The sequence below is a fragment of the Beta vulgaris genome, chromosome 2 (genome assembly GCF_026745355.1).
Source record: "Beta vulgaris subsp. vulgaris cultivar EL10 chromosome 2, EL10.2, whole genome shotgun sequence".
Classification (NCBI taxonomy): domain Eukaryota; kingdom Viridiplantae; phylum Streptophyta; class Magnoliopsida; order Caryophyllales; family Amaranthaceae; genus Beta; species Beta vulgaris.
Window position 1 is genome coordinate 53448704 of NC_079203.1, and position 13522 is coordinate 53462225.

At 35.3% G+C, this 13522-nt stretch overlaps 1 protein-coding gene, 1 long non-coding RNA gene and 4 other non-coding genes across 8 annotated transcripts; 4 read left to right on the forward strand and 2 right to left on the reverse strand.

Annotated features, from left to right (window-relative positions):
* The first annotated feature begins 111 nt into the window (after nucleotides 1–111).
* On the forward strand, nucleotides 112–185 carry TRNAN-GUU (transfer RNA asparagine (anticodon GUU)). Its single transcript has one exon. It is a non-coding gene; the product is annotated as a tRNA-Asn (tRNA).
* A 64-nt stretch (nucleotides 186–249) lies between these two features.
* Nucleotides 250–323, forward strand: TRNAN-GUU (transfer RNA asparagine (anticodon GUU)). Its single transcript has one exon. It is a non-coding gene; the product is annotated as a tRNA-Asn (tRNA).
* Nucleotides 324–381: 58 nt separating this feature from the next.
* On the reverse strand, nucleotides 382–6355 carry LOC104905398 (uncharacterized). 2 transcript variants are annotated; one of them, XR_791735.4, is made up of 8 exons: nucleotides 6125–6355; nucleotides 4628–4964; nucleotides 4291–4507; nucleotides 3474–4011; nucleotides 3083–3181; nucleotides 2700–2974; nucleotides 1047–1160; nucleotides 382–773 (listed from the first exon to the last, which is right to left on the reverse strand). XR_791735.4 is itself a non-coding variant. In XM_010693942.4 (7 exons), the coding sequence occupies exons 1-6, from the start codon at nucleotides 6168–6170 to the stop codon at nucleotides 2718–2720; spliced, it is 1494 nt and encodes a 497-aa protein (XP_010692244.1). In that variant the 5' UTR covers nucleotides 6171–6354; the 3' UTR covers nucleotides 382–773; nucleotides 2700–2717. The 2 variants fall into 2 exon arrangements, 1 of the variants encoding a protein (XP_010692244.1); XM_010693942.4 differs by lacking the exon at nucleotides 1047–1160 and having other exon boundaries at nucleotides 6125–6354.
* Nucleotides 6356–10256: 3901 nt separating this feature from the next.
* On the forward strand, nucleotides 10257–11607 carry LOC104905395 (uncharacterized). Of its 2 annotated transcripts, XR_008968348.1 has the most exons (3): nucleotides 10349–10850; nucleotides 11191–11490; nucleotides 11590–11607. It is a non-coding gene; the product is annotated as an uncharacterized LOC104905395 (long non-coding RNA). The 2 variants fall into 2 exon arrangements; XR_791734.4 differs by lacking the exon at nucleotides 11590–11607 and having other exon boundaries at nucleotides 10257–10850; nucleotides 11191–11531.
* On the forward strand, nucleotides 10382–10598 carry LOC125495385 (small nucleolar RNA U3). The gene has a single exon (XR_007272023.1). It is a non-coding gene; the product is annotated as a small nucleolar RNA U3 (small nucleolar RNA).
* A 1396-nt stretch (nucleotides 11608–13003) lies between the features above and the next one.
* On the reverse strand, nucleotides 13004–13220 carry LOC125495384 (small nucleolar RNA U3). The gene has a single exon (XR_007272022.1). It is a non-coding gene; the product is annotated as a small nucleolar RNA U3 (small nucleolar RNA).
* Between the last annotated feature and the right edge of the window lie 302 nt (nucleotides 13221–13522).

A 13522-nucleotide genomic window follows, 5' to 3' on the forward strand; every position in this document is an offset into this window, starting at 1 on the left:
AATGTGAAATGTTGCATGAAAAATGATAATTGTTATAAAAAAACTTGAACCACTTTATTTTTGGAAGAGGTTAAAGTTCATTTTTTTGCAAGTCAAATCAATATCAAAGTAGCTGGAATAGCTCAGTTGGTTAGAGCGTGTGGCTGTTAACCACAAGGTCGGAGGTTCGACCCCTCCTTCTAGCGTTTTAATTTACTTTTTAGCAGAATAACTTACTTTACCAATCAACTCTAATTAATATACAAAAAAGCTGGAATAGCTCAGTTGGTTAGAGCGTGTGGCTGTTAACCACAAGGTCGGAGGTTCGACCCCTCCTTCTAGCGTTTTTTTTTGTCCCTCAAAACAAAACACAACTTGTTTTAGTTGATCACAACTCTCTCATGCTAATCATTTATTCATGCATCAATTCAATGGTTGATCATCTCATAATCTACATCTGATATGAATTAATACACAATTGTTTCCCGGTATCTAAAACCATAAGGGTATTACAAGTCTAGAAATATCTAAGTTTTGTAGAGTCTCTTATAATGATCAACTTTATTTAGTCTGAAAACCCTGCAACCAATAACGAAAACGACGAGGAGGATGATAAGCAGTACAGCAATCCCAGGTAGCAGCCTTCTCCACACCACTGTAAGTTGGCTAACAAACCCTCCTGCGCAACTGCTGCAGTAGTAGCACATTGTGTCCGTTTGGTTTTTCCAAGCACCGCAGTCGTGTGTCGTCAAAAAATTATCATGACATACAGGAGGTGGGCGACAGCAACCTTCCTGTGAAGAGAATAGTAAATGAGAATCATGATCTTGCTTCCTATGAATACCCAACTACTTGTGAAACAAAAAGTCACCAAAGAATAGTAGAAGTTTAAATAATAAGAAATAAAGAACTTTAAACGTTCTATAATTCCGGAAAAAAAAATATTGAGACTCAGTTTTCGGACAAAAGGCGTATGTAAAACTGCAATATTGAAGAACAAATTAACTTTCTATTGGATTTTGTGCCTCATATGAACTAAAAGGTTTAAAAAAAAAAGTGTGACAGACCTTAAGGTTGTTTGAAAGGATGAAACTATTCTTGGGGCTGTTAGAAGAGCAAATATTCTTGCGGATCAAACACTGCCTGACATGGGACCAGTCGGCTAATCCCATTACTTGATCCTGAAACCAGAAAGTGTAGTCGTTCAGCTTTCGAGCCTCCCCAACATCAAGACGGATGTCACCTTTGATCACAACAGTGACCCAAAGGATAAAACCAACCGTCACCATCAAAATGAGAACCAAATAAAGGACCAAGTAGGCCCACATGAGGAAACACGAACGACAGCAGCTCCCAAGTAGTCCTAACAATGATATGACCAAAAGTAGACCGCCTATCCTTAGGAAAGGTATATCTAGAAGAGAGAAACAGGTTGTATGACCACGAGCTGCTAAATTACTGCCAACGCCTAAAAGGATGAGGCTGATTGCAAGGGTTATTGAATTTATGCACGCTGTAATGCCATGGCTCCAACGTGCCATTTCCCGGGATCTTTGAATGAACTATCTGATTATTCGAAGAGCGGAGGGAGAGAGAAATATAAGGTGAAAGGGTTTGAGGAAGGATTTAAGGTTTTTGCGGGTTTTTGGGAAAGAATCCCCCCTCCCCTTTTTATATGTTCAAGTTGCAGCTGGAAAGATGGTTTTGCAGGCAGAAAGGATCATGAAATATAACTGTTTGTTTGCATTGAAAGTTCTAGCAATGAAAGGGTGTTTTCCCTTCAACTCTTCCCTTGCCTATACCTTTGCCAGAAAAATTACTGTAGCCGATCTAAACTTAGCTAATATACAATTGACAACCCCCGTCCCCCTTCTCCTCCAAAAAAAAAGCTGTAAAAACAGGAATACTATATTTAAAGATCATGTAATTGATTAGTGAAAAACTCCTGTATTTCCTATTTTTGGTAAGTAATGTCATAGGAACAAAATCCACATTACTGTGATATTGCATATGGCAGTTTCGTCAGTGCGTTTCACAATCTAAACAAATGGAGATTTGCATATTCACAATCCATCATTTACAGATTTAACCCAATGTGGGATGATTCATGATCTTGTAGAAAAGCTTGCCTCATAGGCTGCTTGTGAGAGTTGGTTCCTCTTAGGCTCTGTTTGGTTGGACGAAAAAAAATCTAAAATGGAAAATTATTTCCCTGAAACAATTCTGAAGTAGCTTTTGTTTGGTTCCTTACAAGAAAAGTTAGAGAAGGAAAAATGAGAATGGAGGGTTAGTTTGGATGAGTGAATTAAAAGAGCAATATAATGGATAAGGAGGAAATTGTGGCATTCTTTCATTCAAAAAGGAAAATGTTTTTCATCTTTAGGTAAAATAGGCAAACTATATTTCACCCTTTACAAATTAAACAAAGGAAAATGGAAAAACTAATTTCAAAGAAAATATTTTCCTCCCAACCGAAACACTTAGTGATAAATTATCCCAATCATAATTTTTCTTATCGAAACAAGAAAATCTTCGATCTTCCCATAGAACATTGACATATAAAATTTTATCCTCTTCAATCAACCTAATCTTATCTAATAATTTTTAGTCTGTAGTCACGCACATCAGATAAGTTAATAACTTAATATTGGTAATTTCTCAACCTACAAAGTGCAATAATTTTGTTGTACTGAAGAAAAGAAGCCCTAAACAATGTGTACCTTTTACAATTCAACTCTTCAAGGCACAATTTGGGGGACTTTGGCAAGTGATTCCTGTATCTTGTCCTTGGAAAAGGACAAATCGACCAAATTTCCTTGCAAAAAATTGTCATATGCTGGCAAGTCAAAGTGGCCATGTCCACACATTGCCATCAGAATCACTTTCGATTCTCCCGTCTCTTTACATTGGAGAGCTTCTCTGATGACAGCAGCTAAAGCGTGGGTTGGTTCTGGCGCAGGGATCAGTCCTTCAGATCTTGCAAATTGAATGGCTCCTGAAGCATATCATGGTAGATTTAGCTAAAGCCATGTTCGGTTTTTGCAGCTGAAGCTAGCAAAGGAAAAAGTATACAAATTTGAAAATTATAAGGGAGTGGAATTACCTTCGAAACACTCAGTTTGCGGAATAGCAACTGCTTCCATCAAACCCAGTTCATATGCATGTGAAATCAAAGGTGCCATACCATGGTAACGCAGACCACCTAGACAAGAGAATTAATACTTTAGTACTTTGTGAGAGTATTTGGAGAGTACATTGCCGTAGTTGGAAACCATTTAAAAACACATTGGTTATGTGTAAAAAAAAGAACATTCCAAGACACCTCAATTATCAATTTTTAATCAACGTTACGCAAAATTAAAGGACATAGATGTCCATCTACCTTGAGCGGAATTGAGATAACTGAATATGACAGTCTTTTGATAAAAAGAGAGATGGTTTATGACAATCCAAGTGATTGGTATGTGAAGGAGAAGGATGAAAGCAGAAAGTACCAGCATGGATAGGGTCTGGAATGAAATCATGACCAAGAGTGTGCATCTTCAGCAACGGAGTCATCCCAGCCGTATCACCATAATCATAAGCATACACTCCTTTGGTCAAGGAAGGGCAAGCAGCAGGCTCAACAGCTCTAATGAGAGGATTCATTTTACCACTCAGCTTTTCCCGGATGAAAGGGAAACATAGTCCTCCAAAGTTGGATCCTCCACCAGTGCACCCTATAATCACGTCCGGGGTCTCACCAAACGCTTCCATCTGTTTAATGCATTCCTCACCTATGACAGTCTGATGTAGCAGGACATGGTTGAGCACACTTCCTAGACAGTATTTTGTATCGGAATTTTTTGCAGCAATCTCTACAGCTTCTGATATTGCTATTCCTAGACTACCGGGGCTCAGTGGATCTGTTTGGAGGATTTTCCGACCTGCCTCAGTTAATTCAGATGGTGACGGGTGAACCTTGGCACCCCAAGTCTGCATCATCAATTTCCTGTAAGGTTTCTGGTCATACGAGGCACGAACTTGCCACACCTGAGATTGAAGCACAGAAAGGAGGCCCATTTTATGAAAGTACTGCACCCCTTGTAAGCCCTATACACCCATCAAATTAATGCTTCCTACAGATTTTGTGTGTGTTATGTTTAGTATACGTAAATCAGATCTGTAGCACAAAGATCACACAGCAGTGGGTCTTGTGTACATGATATACAGCAGGTTTAATCACTTCAAATCAGATGAAAGCCAAATTTGACTATGTTGTATACCATATACCCATTGTACAGAAATCTTACAAAACAAAGCAACTCTTACTTCGCAATCTAGGTCAAAAATGCTGCAAGCAAAGGCAAGGGCACTTCCCCATTGGCCAGCTCCAGTCTCGGTCACAATCTTTTTGACACTTTCCTGTGCATTGTACCAAGCTTGTGGTACTGAACTGTTAGGTTTATGTGATCCTGCAGGGCTAACGCCCTCATACTTGTAATAAATCCTTGCTGGAGTTCCAAGGAGCTTCTCCAATCTCTTAGCTCTATATTCAAGTATGAAAGTTATAACATTCCATCTTACAACGATTTTGACAAATCTGATTAAAGCAGGAAAACTTTATCAAACATTAAACAATAGAAACATACGAGAAAATTAAGAAAACCTGATTAAAGGAGTTGGTCTCCATAAACTATATACATCAAGGACCTCCTCAGGTATCTTAATGAATTTTTCATTGCTCACTTCTTGCTTGATCAACTCTTCTGGAAAGAGAGGTGCTAAATCTTCAGGTTTGACTGGCTCAAAAGTCCGAGGATTTAAGGGCGGAGGTGGTTTAACTGAAAGATCAGCAATTATATTGTACCAATGTTTTGGGATTTCAATTCCTCTAGATTTAGCATTTGCAGTAGCTCGCGCTCTTACTTTATAACCACAGGGAACCTTCAGAAAGTGCAATGGCCTGGCTTTCGATGAGGTAAACCTAAGACCATGTCCGTCACCTAAACACCGTGAAACTAGCTTAGTGCAACAGTGCATAGGATAGGTAAGAATCAAAATTCATTTGCAAGCATTCTTCAGAAAATGGTTTACACTTAGGCTCCGTTTGGTAGGGCGAAATATATTTTCAGTGTAAAATGATTTTCATGGAAAACAATTTACAATGGAAAACACAATTCCAAAATTAGTTTCCCGTTGTTTGGTTCGATGAAAAAAATAATAATAAAATGAAAGGAAAATGAAAGGGAAAGTAAGGAGGTACTGAGAGGAGTGTACAAGAGAGAGAAGGAAAATAGTTTTCCCTTCATTTTGAAAGGAAAATGGTTTTCCATCCTTGGGAGAGTAATTTTACCCCAAGGGAAAATGGTTTTACACTCTTTTGTCAACCAAACAATGTAAAACTGAAAATAGAGGAAAATAGTTTTCCGGGAAAACGTTTTACGCCCTACCAAACGGAGCCTTAAACACTAGAAAGATTGATATCGAAAGCCACAATATTTGGGTATTTCAGAAAATGGTTTACACTTAAACACTAGTAAGATTGATATTGAAAGCCACAATATTTGGGTATTTAAGATGTAAACACAATCTTCCTCCATTTCAAAACATTAAGACACTAATGCTTTTCAAGGTCGAACTTATCTGAACTTATTTTTATAACATATATACCATAACTTATTTAATCTTTGAAATAAGTCAAAATAACACGAATCACAAATAATTTATTTTAAAATTAGCCCAAATCTCCTACTAATCTAACAATGTGATTTACAAAAGATTGTCTATAAAATTGAAGAAATTAACCGTTTATTCAACCTAAACATACCTCCTACTAGATTTATGATAGCATGGTTTAGCATTCAACTTCAATTAGTTGGTATTGCAGCATTTAGAAAAATCTAATATCAACCTAGTAACTTTTTCTATTTTCCACACAAAAATATTAACAACAAAAAAAACCTAATTATTCATGTACTACAGTAATATCTACCAAGATTTAAACTACTACAAACAAAAAAAACGAGTAATTAAAATGACCCAAACCCAGAAAATCAATCATTAATCAATGAAATGATTATATTATAGATAATCATAAATTAAAGTTTCCATTTTTACAAAAAAGAATACAAGAAGATACAAAAAAAGTAGTGAAAAATGTTACCTTTACAGTTGAAGTTTGGGGAAGAAAGAAGAGCTTGAGCTGCCATTGTTTTTGTTTGCTAAGAATAGCTGGGATATAGTTCAAAGAAAAGAGACCGACAATTCAACTTATGCAAATCATTTTAGTGCAGAACTTACTACTTTGGATTTTTCACAATCATATTACACAATTGTTTATTAGCAGGACAAATAAGGAAAGAGTACCAGACTAAGAGTATGGCACTATGGCAGTATTGGATGAAACATGTGCCCTGTGCCCACATCATAAATCATAAAGGTCAAAGGAAACAGATTTGGATTTGGAAAAAACGTGTCTTAGAGCATGTACAATGGTTGGTGTATCTCCAACTAGCTCTCCACACTCTCTCTCCTATTCTCTCTCTTCAAGCTACTCTCAAGAGCCATGTCTAAAAACACCCAACAACAATAAAACCCTTTAAAGAGCTCTCCATTCAACTTTTCATTATTTTGTGGTCCCCATGTCAATAAATGAACCTCATTTCATATTATGATCAAAGTTATATAAATTAAGTTATTCATATAAATTAAATATAATTACAAATTAATCTTTTTCATAATTTAAGCAAAGTAGAATTTTTAAAAAAACAATATAATTATGAGTGCTAATATTTAATTTTCATAAATTTGGCATGGAATGAAGAATTAACCTACAACATGAAAAACTAATTTTTAAATATCCAATATTAGGCTCATTTTATAAATAAAGGAAAATTATACTTGTTGGCATAATAAGTATTACCATCTTTTTTTAAATTTTTATAGAAAATATCATTAAATGGTTGCATGAAGAAAATAGAATTGAAGTAATTACAATAAAAAGTGGGTCCCACACATTGGAGAGTCATCTCTCCATCAACCCAAATGGTATCTCCCCCAAGAGCCCTTTTGCAAAGTGTCTCCATGGAGAGACACCCAAGACACACCCAAGAGCCCCATTGTTGGGTAAGAGGTGGCTCTCCATTTTCTCTCTCCTTGGAGAGCTAGTTGGAGAGCTAGTTGGAGAGCCCCATTATACATACTCTTAGTCTTACACCTTCGAAAAAACTCGTCTTATCTTTGGTTGATAGGGGTGTTCATTTTAAATACTGATCCGATTTGAAATTTAGATATCTGAAAATTTCAAATTGGAAAAAGAAGATCTAAATTCGATTCGATACAATTCGATCCGGATTGGATAATCAAGGTTTTCGGATCGAGATCATTGGATATTCGAAAACTAAAAAAAATTAAGTTTCCAAAAGAAAAGTTTATAAATCAAGTTTCGAATCGGATATACGGCCTTGAAAACGAATATTTCGGATAACTTTAAATGAAAATTTTGGTTTGTATCTGATCCGAAATATCTGGAAAACTAAAAAAGCGGATTGGATATACAAAAAATCGGATCAACGGATCGGATACTTATGTACACCCATAATTCTTGCACGTGGCTTTTGTGTTAAAGACCCGATACTATTTGAACCCTAATATTTATACTAGGTATACTACATATAATAAAAATATAATAATACCTTTATTATCTCTACTTTCAAAAACCTTAGCCTCCATTGTTGATTTTTAAAGGGGCTTCCATCGGTTTTTACCGTTGGAAAGCCCCACCTTTGTTTTTTTATTTGTTTTTAGGTTTCCAATAACGATTTCTCCCTCGAAAGAAAGGGTTTTTCTCCTCTTTTAGAGGGGGAATTTCTACAGGTTACAATCCGGGATACTAGATCTAATGGATTGCCGTGAAATTATTTTGTTGGTGAAGAATTATGCGGGATCACAAAGGTTATCAATTTTTCGAATACGGTCAGATGAATCCGACGGAAATCATCCTCACGACTACAAGGGATCGTTAGATTGTCTCTCCAACAAGGCTGTATTTTCCAGCGATATAAGCGGGAGATGTTCCACATTGCAAGATTTGTTTGACGATCGTAGTTTTTATGAAGGAAATTTTTGTTTGATTCAACTTATGTATTTGTTTGATTCGATTGCTTATGTAGATGTTGTATGACTTTTTATTAATGAATTAATTTTACTATTCAAAAAAAAAAAAAAAGATATCTTATTCTCAACAATTTGATATTAATCAAACACTTATTAGAAATATTTATTAGATGATATTTACCTAAGATAGTAATATATCCTAAATAAATTATCAAATTTTTATTATCTGTAATATTCCTAATGTGTATTCTTATCTTGTGAAGAATTTTGAGTATGTTTGGTTCAAGTCATAAAATGGAAAGGGAATTGAATCAAAAAGAGGAATAATATGGTAACAAAATTTATTACCTTTATTAGGTGTTTGGTTTAAGCCTTGAAATGGAAAGGAAATGGAAACTATTATTATCACTAAAAAATGAACAGATTTTTCACCAAGTACCCCTGAGTTTTTACGAAATTCATAAGGTATCCCTGCGTTTTCAAAAATTCTTCGGATACCCGTTAAATTTGCATATAATGTATCAGACACCCTCAAGATTGATTGGTGTTGATTCTTTTAACTCAAATGACTTGAAATCAACCCCAACTTAATTCGCCTATTAACCCACATTATGCCGAAGATGTCCTTTTATAATGATATAAATCCGTTTTTTCATGCGGTCAAAATAGTTTTAATAATGACCTAAGTACCTATTAGAAAAATTTATCTACTTTTAAATGACTTTCCTGGGCATAATATGAAATATTAAGAGAATTAGGATAAGTGTCAATTGATTCTGGGTCATTTAAGTTAATATAATCAATACAAGTAAGTTATTGAGGATGTTTGGTACATTATATGCAAACTTAAAGGATAGTCTGTAACACCCCCAAATTTCCCCTTTTGGAAGATACATACATTTTAATATAAATCACTTGAGAAACTTGAAAGTATTACCGCCACGTGATAACGTTAAAGGCTTTAATACTAACTACTAACTGAACTTAAACTAATACAGCGTAATAACTGAACTAACTTCTTTTTTTTAAAATAACTTTAATGTACAACTATATAACAATGGAAATAAAGAAAATAAAATAACAACTCCTTGAATAATTATGATTCCTCACTAGCTCCCCTCATGAAGTATGCATCATATCAACCTGTAAATTCTGCTCGCCAAAATATATTAATATCAAATGGACCATTGATAAGATTCTACAAACGTCAAAATCTTTTACATCATGTCAGGTGGTTCGAGTGTCGCGCCAACAGGTAGATGAAGCCCATCGACTCGCCTACTGGTGGCGCCACTATAGTAGGACTCATCCCTATATAGATTGCTTTATAGGTTTGTTATGATTTAAGGTCTGTTTTTTAGCGTTTGTTTCTTTCTCTTAATTTGTTTTCTTCACTACTCTTGTACGTTATCTTGATGTCAAAATTAAAAAAAAAATCTTTGTTTTGTTTTTGTTTTTTGGAGCACTCTTTTGTAAACTCTATGATAAGAAAAATCTACCTCTCAGTTGTCCTTGCATAGGATCTACACCCAGAGTCCCAACAAGCACCCCAACGGCCAACCCCTTACCCGACCCCCACCGGCCACCACCAACAATATTCTTTGTGGTTACTGAGCAGTAGGAGAACCAAACACCAATATTCAGTTTCATGATAATATGTCTACTTTCTAACTTAGTTTGTCTAGCAAAATGAATATATTCATATTGCAAAGAAATAAATTGACATTGAAATGACTAATTGACAACAAATTGAAGGTTTAAGCAAATATTATACAACCTTTGAAAGAAATTTTTAAAGCACTACATGATCTATATAACCGTATAAACATGCATTATTTTAAAAGTATTATTAAGAAAATGTAGGTTTAAGTATATCTAATTTTATATTTAATTTTTAATCATTAAAGTCTATCTATTTTTACTATTATTAAAAAGCGTTGACAATATTGTACATCCGCAACGTGGCACTATCCTTATTTCAAATTTCATTTTACGCTAATCTTGTAGAACTAATAAACATATATTCTTAACATGTATAAAGCCTTGAACTTGCCTCTATAAGTGTTAATTTGTCTTTGATGTTTATTAAATATTTAGATTACAATAATTTAAATGTATAATATGAGTAAAAAGAAAGCACCGGGATTAAATTTCTCATCTTGAAAAACTTTGGACTTTCATAATTAACGCTCCATAATCCATTTACACCAAGTGAATATGCGTTCATGTTAAAGAAAAAGTCCCACATCATCGTTTCAGAAGCAGAAGCATACATATATAACTTGAAGCACTGAGAGTAAAGAGCACGACCTTACTTGAACAGGATCTGTTCTATAGGCTCGTACCTCTGAATCCTTGAGTTCTAAGGAGACAGGAAACTAAGTCTGGTGGATGATTTACGACCGTGCGATTAGAGCGTGATTAACAGCTACCGTTGATCTTCGTGATCTCCTGGTGCAGTAGATGATCGTTCTCATGCTCCTCTGTGATCTTGAGATGATCACACGGTGTTCTGACAGACTCCCCCCATTTCTTTTTTTATTTATTATATATTGTCTCTTAACTAGTAAATCATTGCATAATTGTTACTGGGTTTATTTTTTGGGCAATTTTCTGGGTTGAGAAAAGTTTCTAGAGTAAGAAAAATGAAGGGAAAATTAGGAGGAGGAAAAACAATAACAGGAACTCCGTCGATGGGTTGGTCGTGTGTGGTGGTTGTTTTCTCTCTCCTCGGTGGTGCCTCCATTGTTCACAACCTTTACAAACCTGACCTTGTAATATTCTCTCTCCTCTTCTCTTAGTTATTTTTTTTTTATTGCACGCCAACTGTTCGATTTAATGTCCCAAAGACTTTTTTATGTTATGACCAAATTCTAGGAATGGATGTTGGTTGCTTTTTAACTCATTAGTACTTGATTTTGGGTTTGAGAGAAGTTAATTAGAAAACTATGTAATACTTCTATGTGGTTAAATTGAAGCTGATGGTCAGAATGTCGGCAAGTTTCTTGAATTCACCTCTTCATGTTGGAATGTATCAAAAGTTTAGTATGAGGAACTATGTCATGTGCAAGAGACCGACTCATTTCCTATTAACACATTTTTATTTCTATGCAGACGTTGCCACCTTTGGAGGAAGTGAGTAAGGAGAAGCCATGAGAGGATATATCTTGCTGTGTCCGCGCGTGTTCTTGTTGAAAGTTCGACTCAAGCAATGAAATTAGAAGACTTTTATTTTTGAGCTAAATGTATGAATCTTTGATAAGTGCTCAGATATGAGACATCTTGTTTCCTTTTATTTTAGAACTTTTAGTGATGAATGTTGCTGCTGAAATTGCATGTCTTGCCTTTTGTTTAAGTATTGTTGTAAACTGGTGATTGTTGCTTCTGCTTCTTTTATACCTCACCTTGTCTCACGTCTATGCACATGAAGGATCTATGTTCTGTGTTGCTGCTCTTGATTATCGCTTCTTACTTCAGTCTTGATACACGAAAGTGATGGATGTACAGTCTCAGGACTCAGATGGGGTCGAATTATAGTAATTTGTTCTAACCCAAAACATAAACGACAGGGAAAGACACAATTCAACTTCTCGAGTTAGTTGCTTTACCGAATTGATAGCTCATGTTCGTCCTCTAATAATATTCTAGCTTGGAAACATCGAATGTAGTAATGTAAAAGAATATTCATGTACACAGTACAGATTGATGGAGACCTTTTGCTCAAGTGAAGTAATACCAATAACAACTCGGCAGTAGAAGTAGTATAAGAAGAATTACCTAAAGAAGAATGAAGTTATTGGCTGTAAAGCAGCCATCGAACCGAAAGAAGCTAGCTCTATCAGGAGTGATTAGCACTTCTCTAGGAAAAGTTCTTTGGACCTTGAGTTTATTAAACTGGAGAAAGGTCTGACAATGATTATCATCCTTGCAAATAGAGCATCAGTTGGCTAATCATAAGATGCCATTACCGAAATTAAGCATACCATCCTGTTCTTCAAATATAAACTGCACATCATACGTAGACGGATACACAACCTTTAACCATGATTTGCTAAGCAAATCATATGCAACAAGGCAATTTGGTGTTTCAACAATATGGATCTAAAGCACATCATCAACCAAAGTAGCTAGAGGCAAGCAGAACCTTAAGTTGCCTCCATGTATTGGTATTAGGATAATAAGCATAGAGGAATCGTCGTTCATTAAGTGCATAAGAAGTCTGCTGTTCTTTTCGTCAACAATCACCGGATCAGACACCTAGACTCGTTCGATATGAGTATCATACACCTTGCCTATGCAACACCCATCTGAACTTCCCATACTTTACCCCCAAGTGTAGCACACAATGGAATTTTGCAAACACATTTTACGAGAGGGATCTCCTTCGCCTTCCACCCTAACTTTATTTCATTCTTCTCATAATCTATGCTCAACTCTAAACAAGATGCGCCCACACGAATTTGGTTATTTTCATACACGTATATCGAGTCACATGTACAGAGAAATCTGATAGTGTATTACCATTCATACAATAGATAGATGAAGTTAACATCAATCGATCGTTTCCACTTTCGTTAGCCAATGAATCTGTAGAAGTTTCCATATCAACTAAATAAAATACGGATTTATTTGTTCCCCGCACAACTTGTATCAAAATCAATTCTTTTTTCTTAGAACAGTAGAACACCCTGTGTTTAATTCCATCTTCTCCTGCTTTATACTAAAAATTTCAAACATGAAAATGTCATTATTTGATAAATAAAACGGCAATAGTGTATACAGAGAAATCTATAGCAAATTTAAAGTACTTAATTTATGAAAGCTCATAGTAAGTGTGCATAAAACTAAGAACATTGATCATTGAGTAGATAACAATGGCAGATAGAGAAAATAACAGCATAATAAAAACAAAAAAGAAATGGGAGGGAGTCTGTCAGAACACCGTGTGATCATCTCAAGCTAACAGAGGAGCATGAGAACGATCATCTACTGCACCAGGAGATCATGAAGATCAACGGTAGCTGTTAATCACGCTCTAATCGCACGGTCGTAAATCATCCACCAGACTTAGTTTCCTGTCTCCTTAGAACTCAAGGATTCAGAGGTACGAGCCTATAGAACAGATCCTGTTCAAGTAAGGTCGTGTTCTTTATACTCAGTGCTTCGACTTATATACGTATGCTTCTGCTTCTGAAACGATGATGTGGGACTTTTTCCTTCACGTTTTATGGATTAAGGAGCGTTAATTACGAAAGTCCAAACTTTTTCAAGACAAATTAATCATATTTATTTTTGAGAAAAAATAGCAATAAAATTATAGTATATTGGCAAGTTTCTTTCGTCCATATTTAAGATCGCAAATTCAAGGCTTTATGCTAACAACATATAGATGGTAGTGGTTGAAAGAAGGATAGTGTCACGTGGCAGATGTACAATATTTAATAAT

Coding starts and splice junctions, on each gene's coding strand:
- LOC104905398 (XM_010693942.4), bottom strand. CDS start 6,170: ATGGCAGCTCAAGCTCTTCTTTCTTCCCCAAACTTCAACTGTAAAG. Junction 4,965..6,124: donor CCCAAACTTCAACTGTAAAG/GTAACATTTTTC, acceptor CACGGTGTTTAG/GTGACGGACATGGTCTTAGG. Junction 3,182..3,473: donor TCCAGACCCTATCCATGCTG/GTACTTTCTGCT, acceptor TCTCTTGTCTAG/GTGGTCTGCGTTACCATGGT.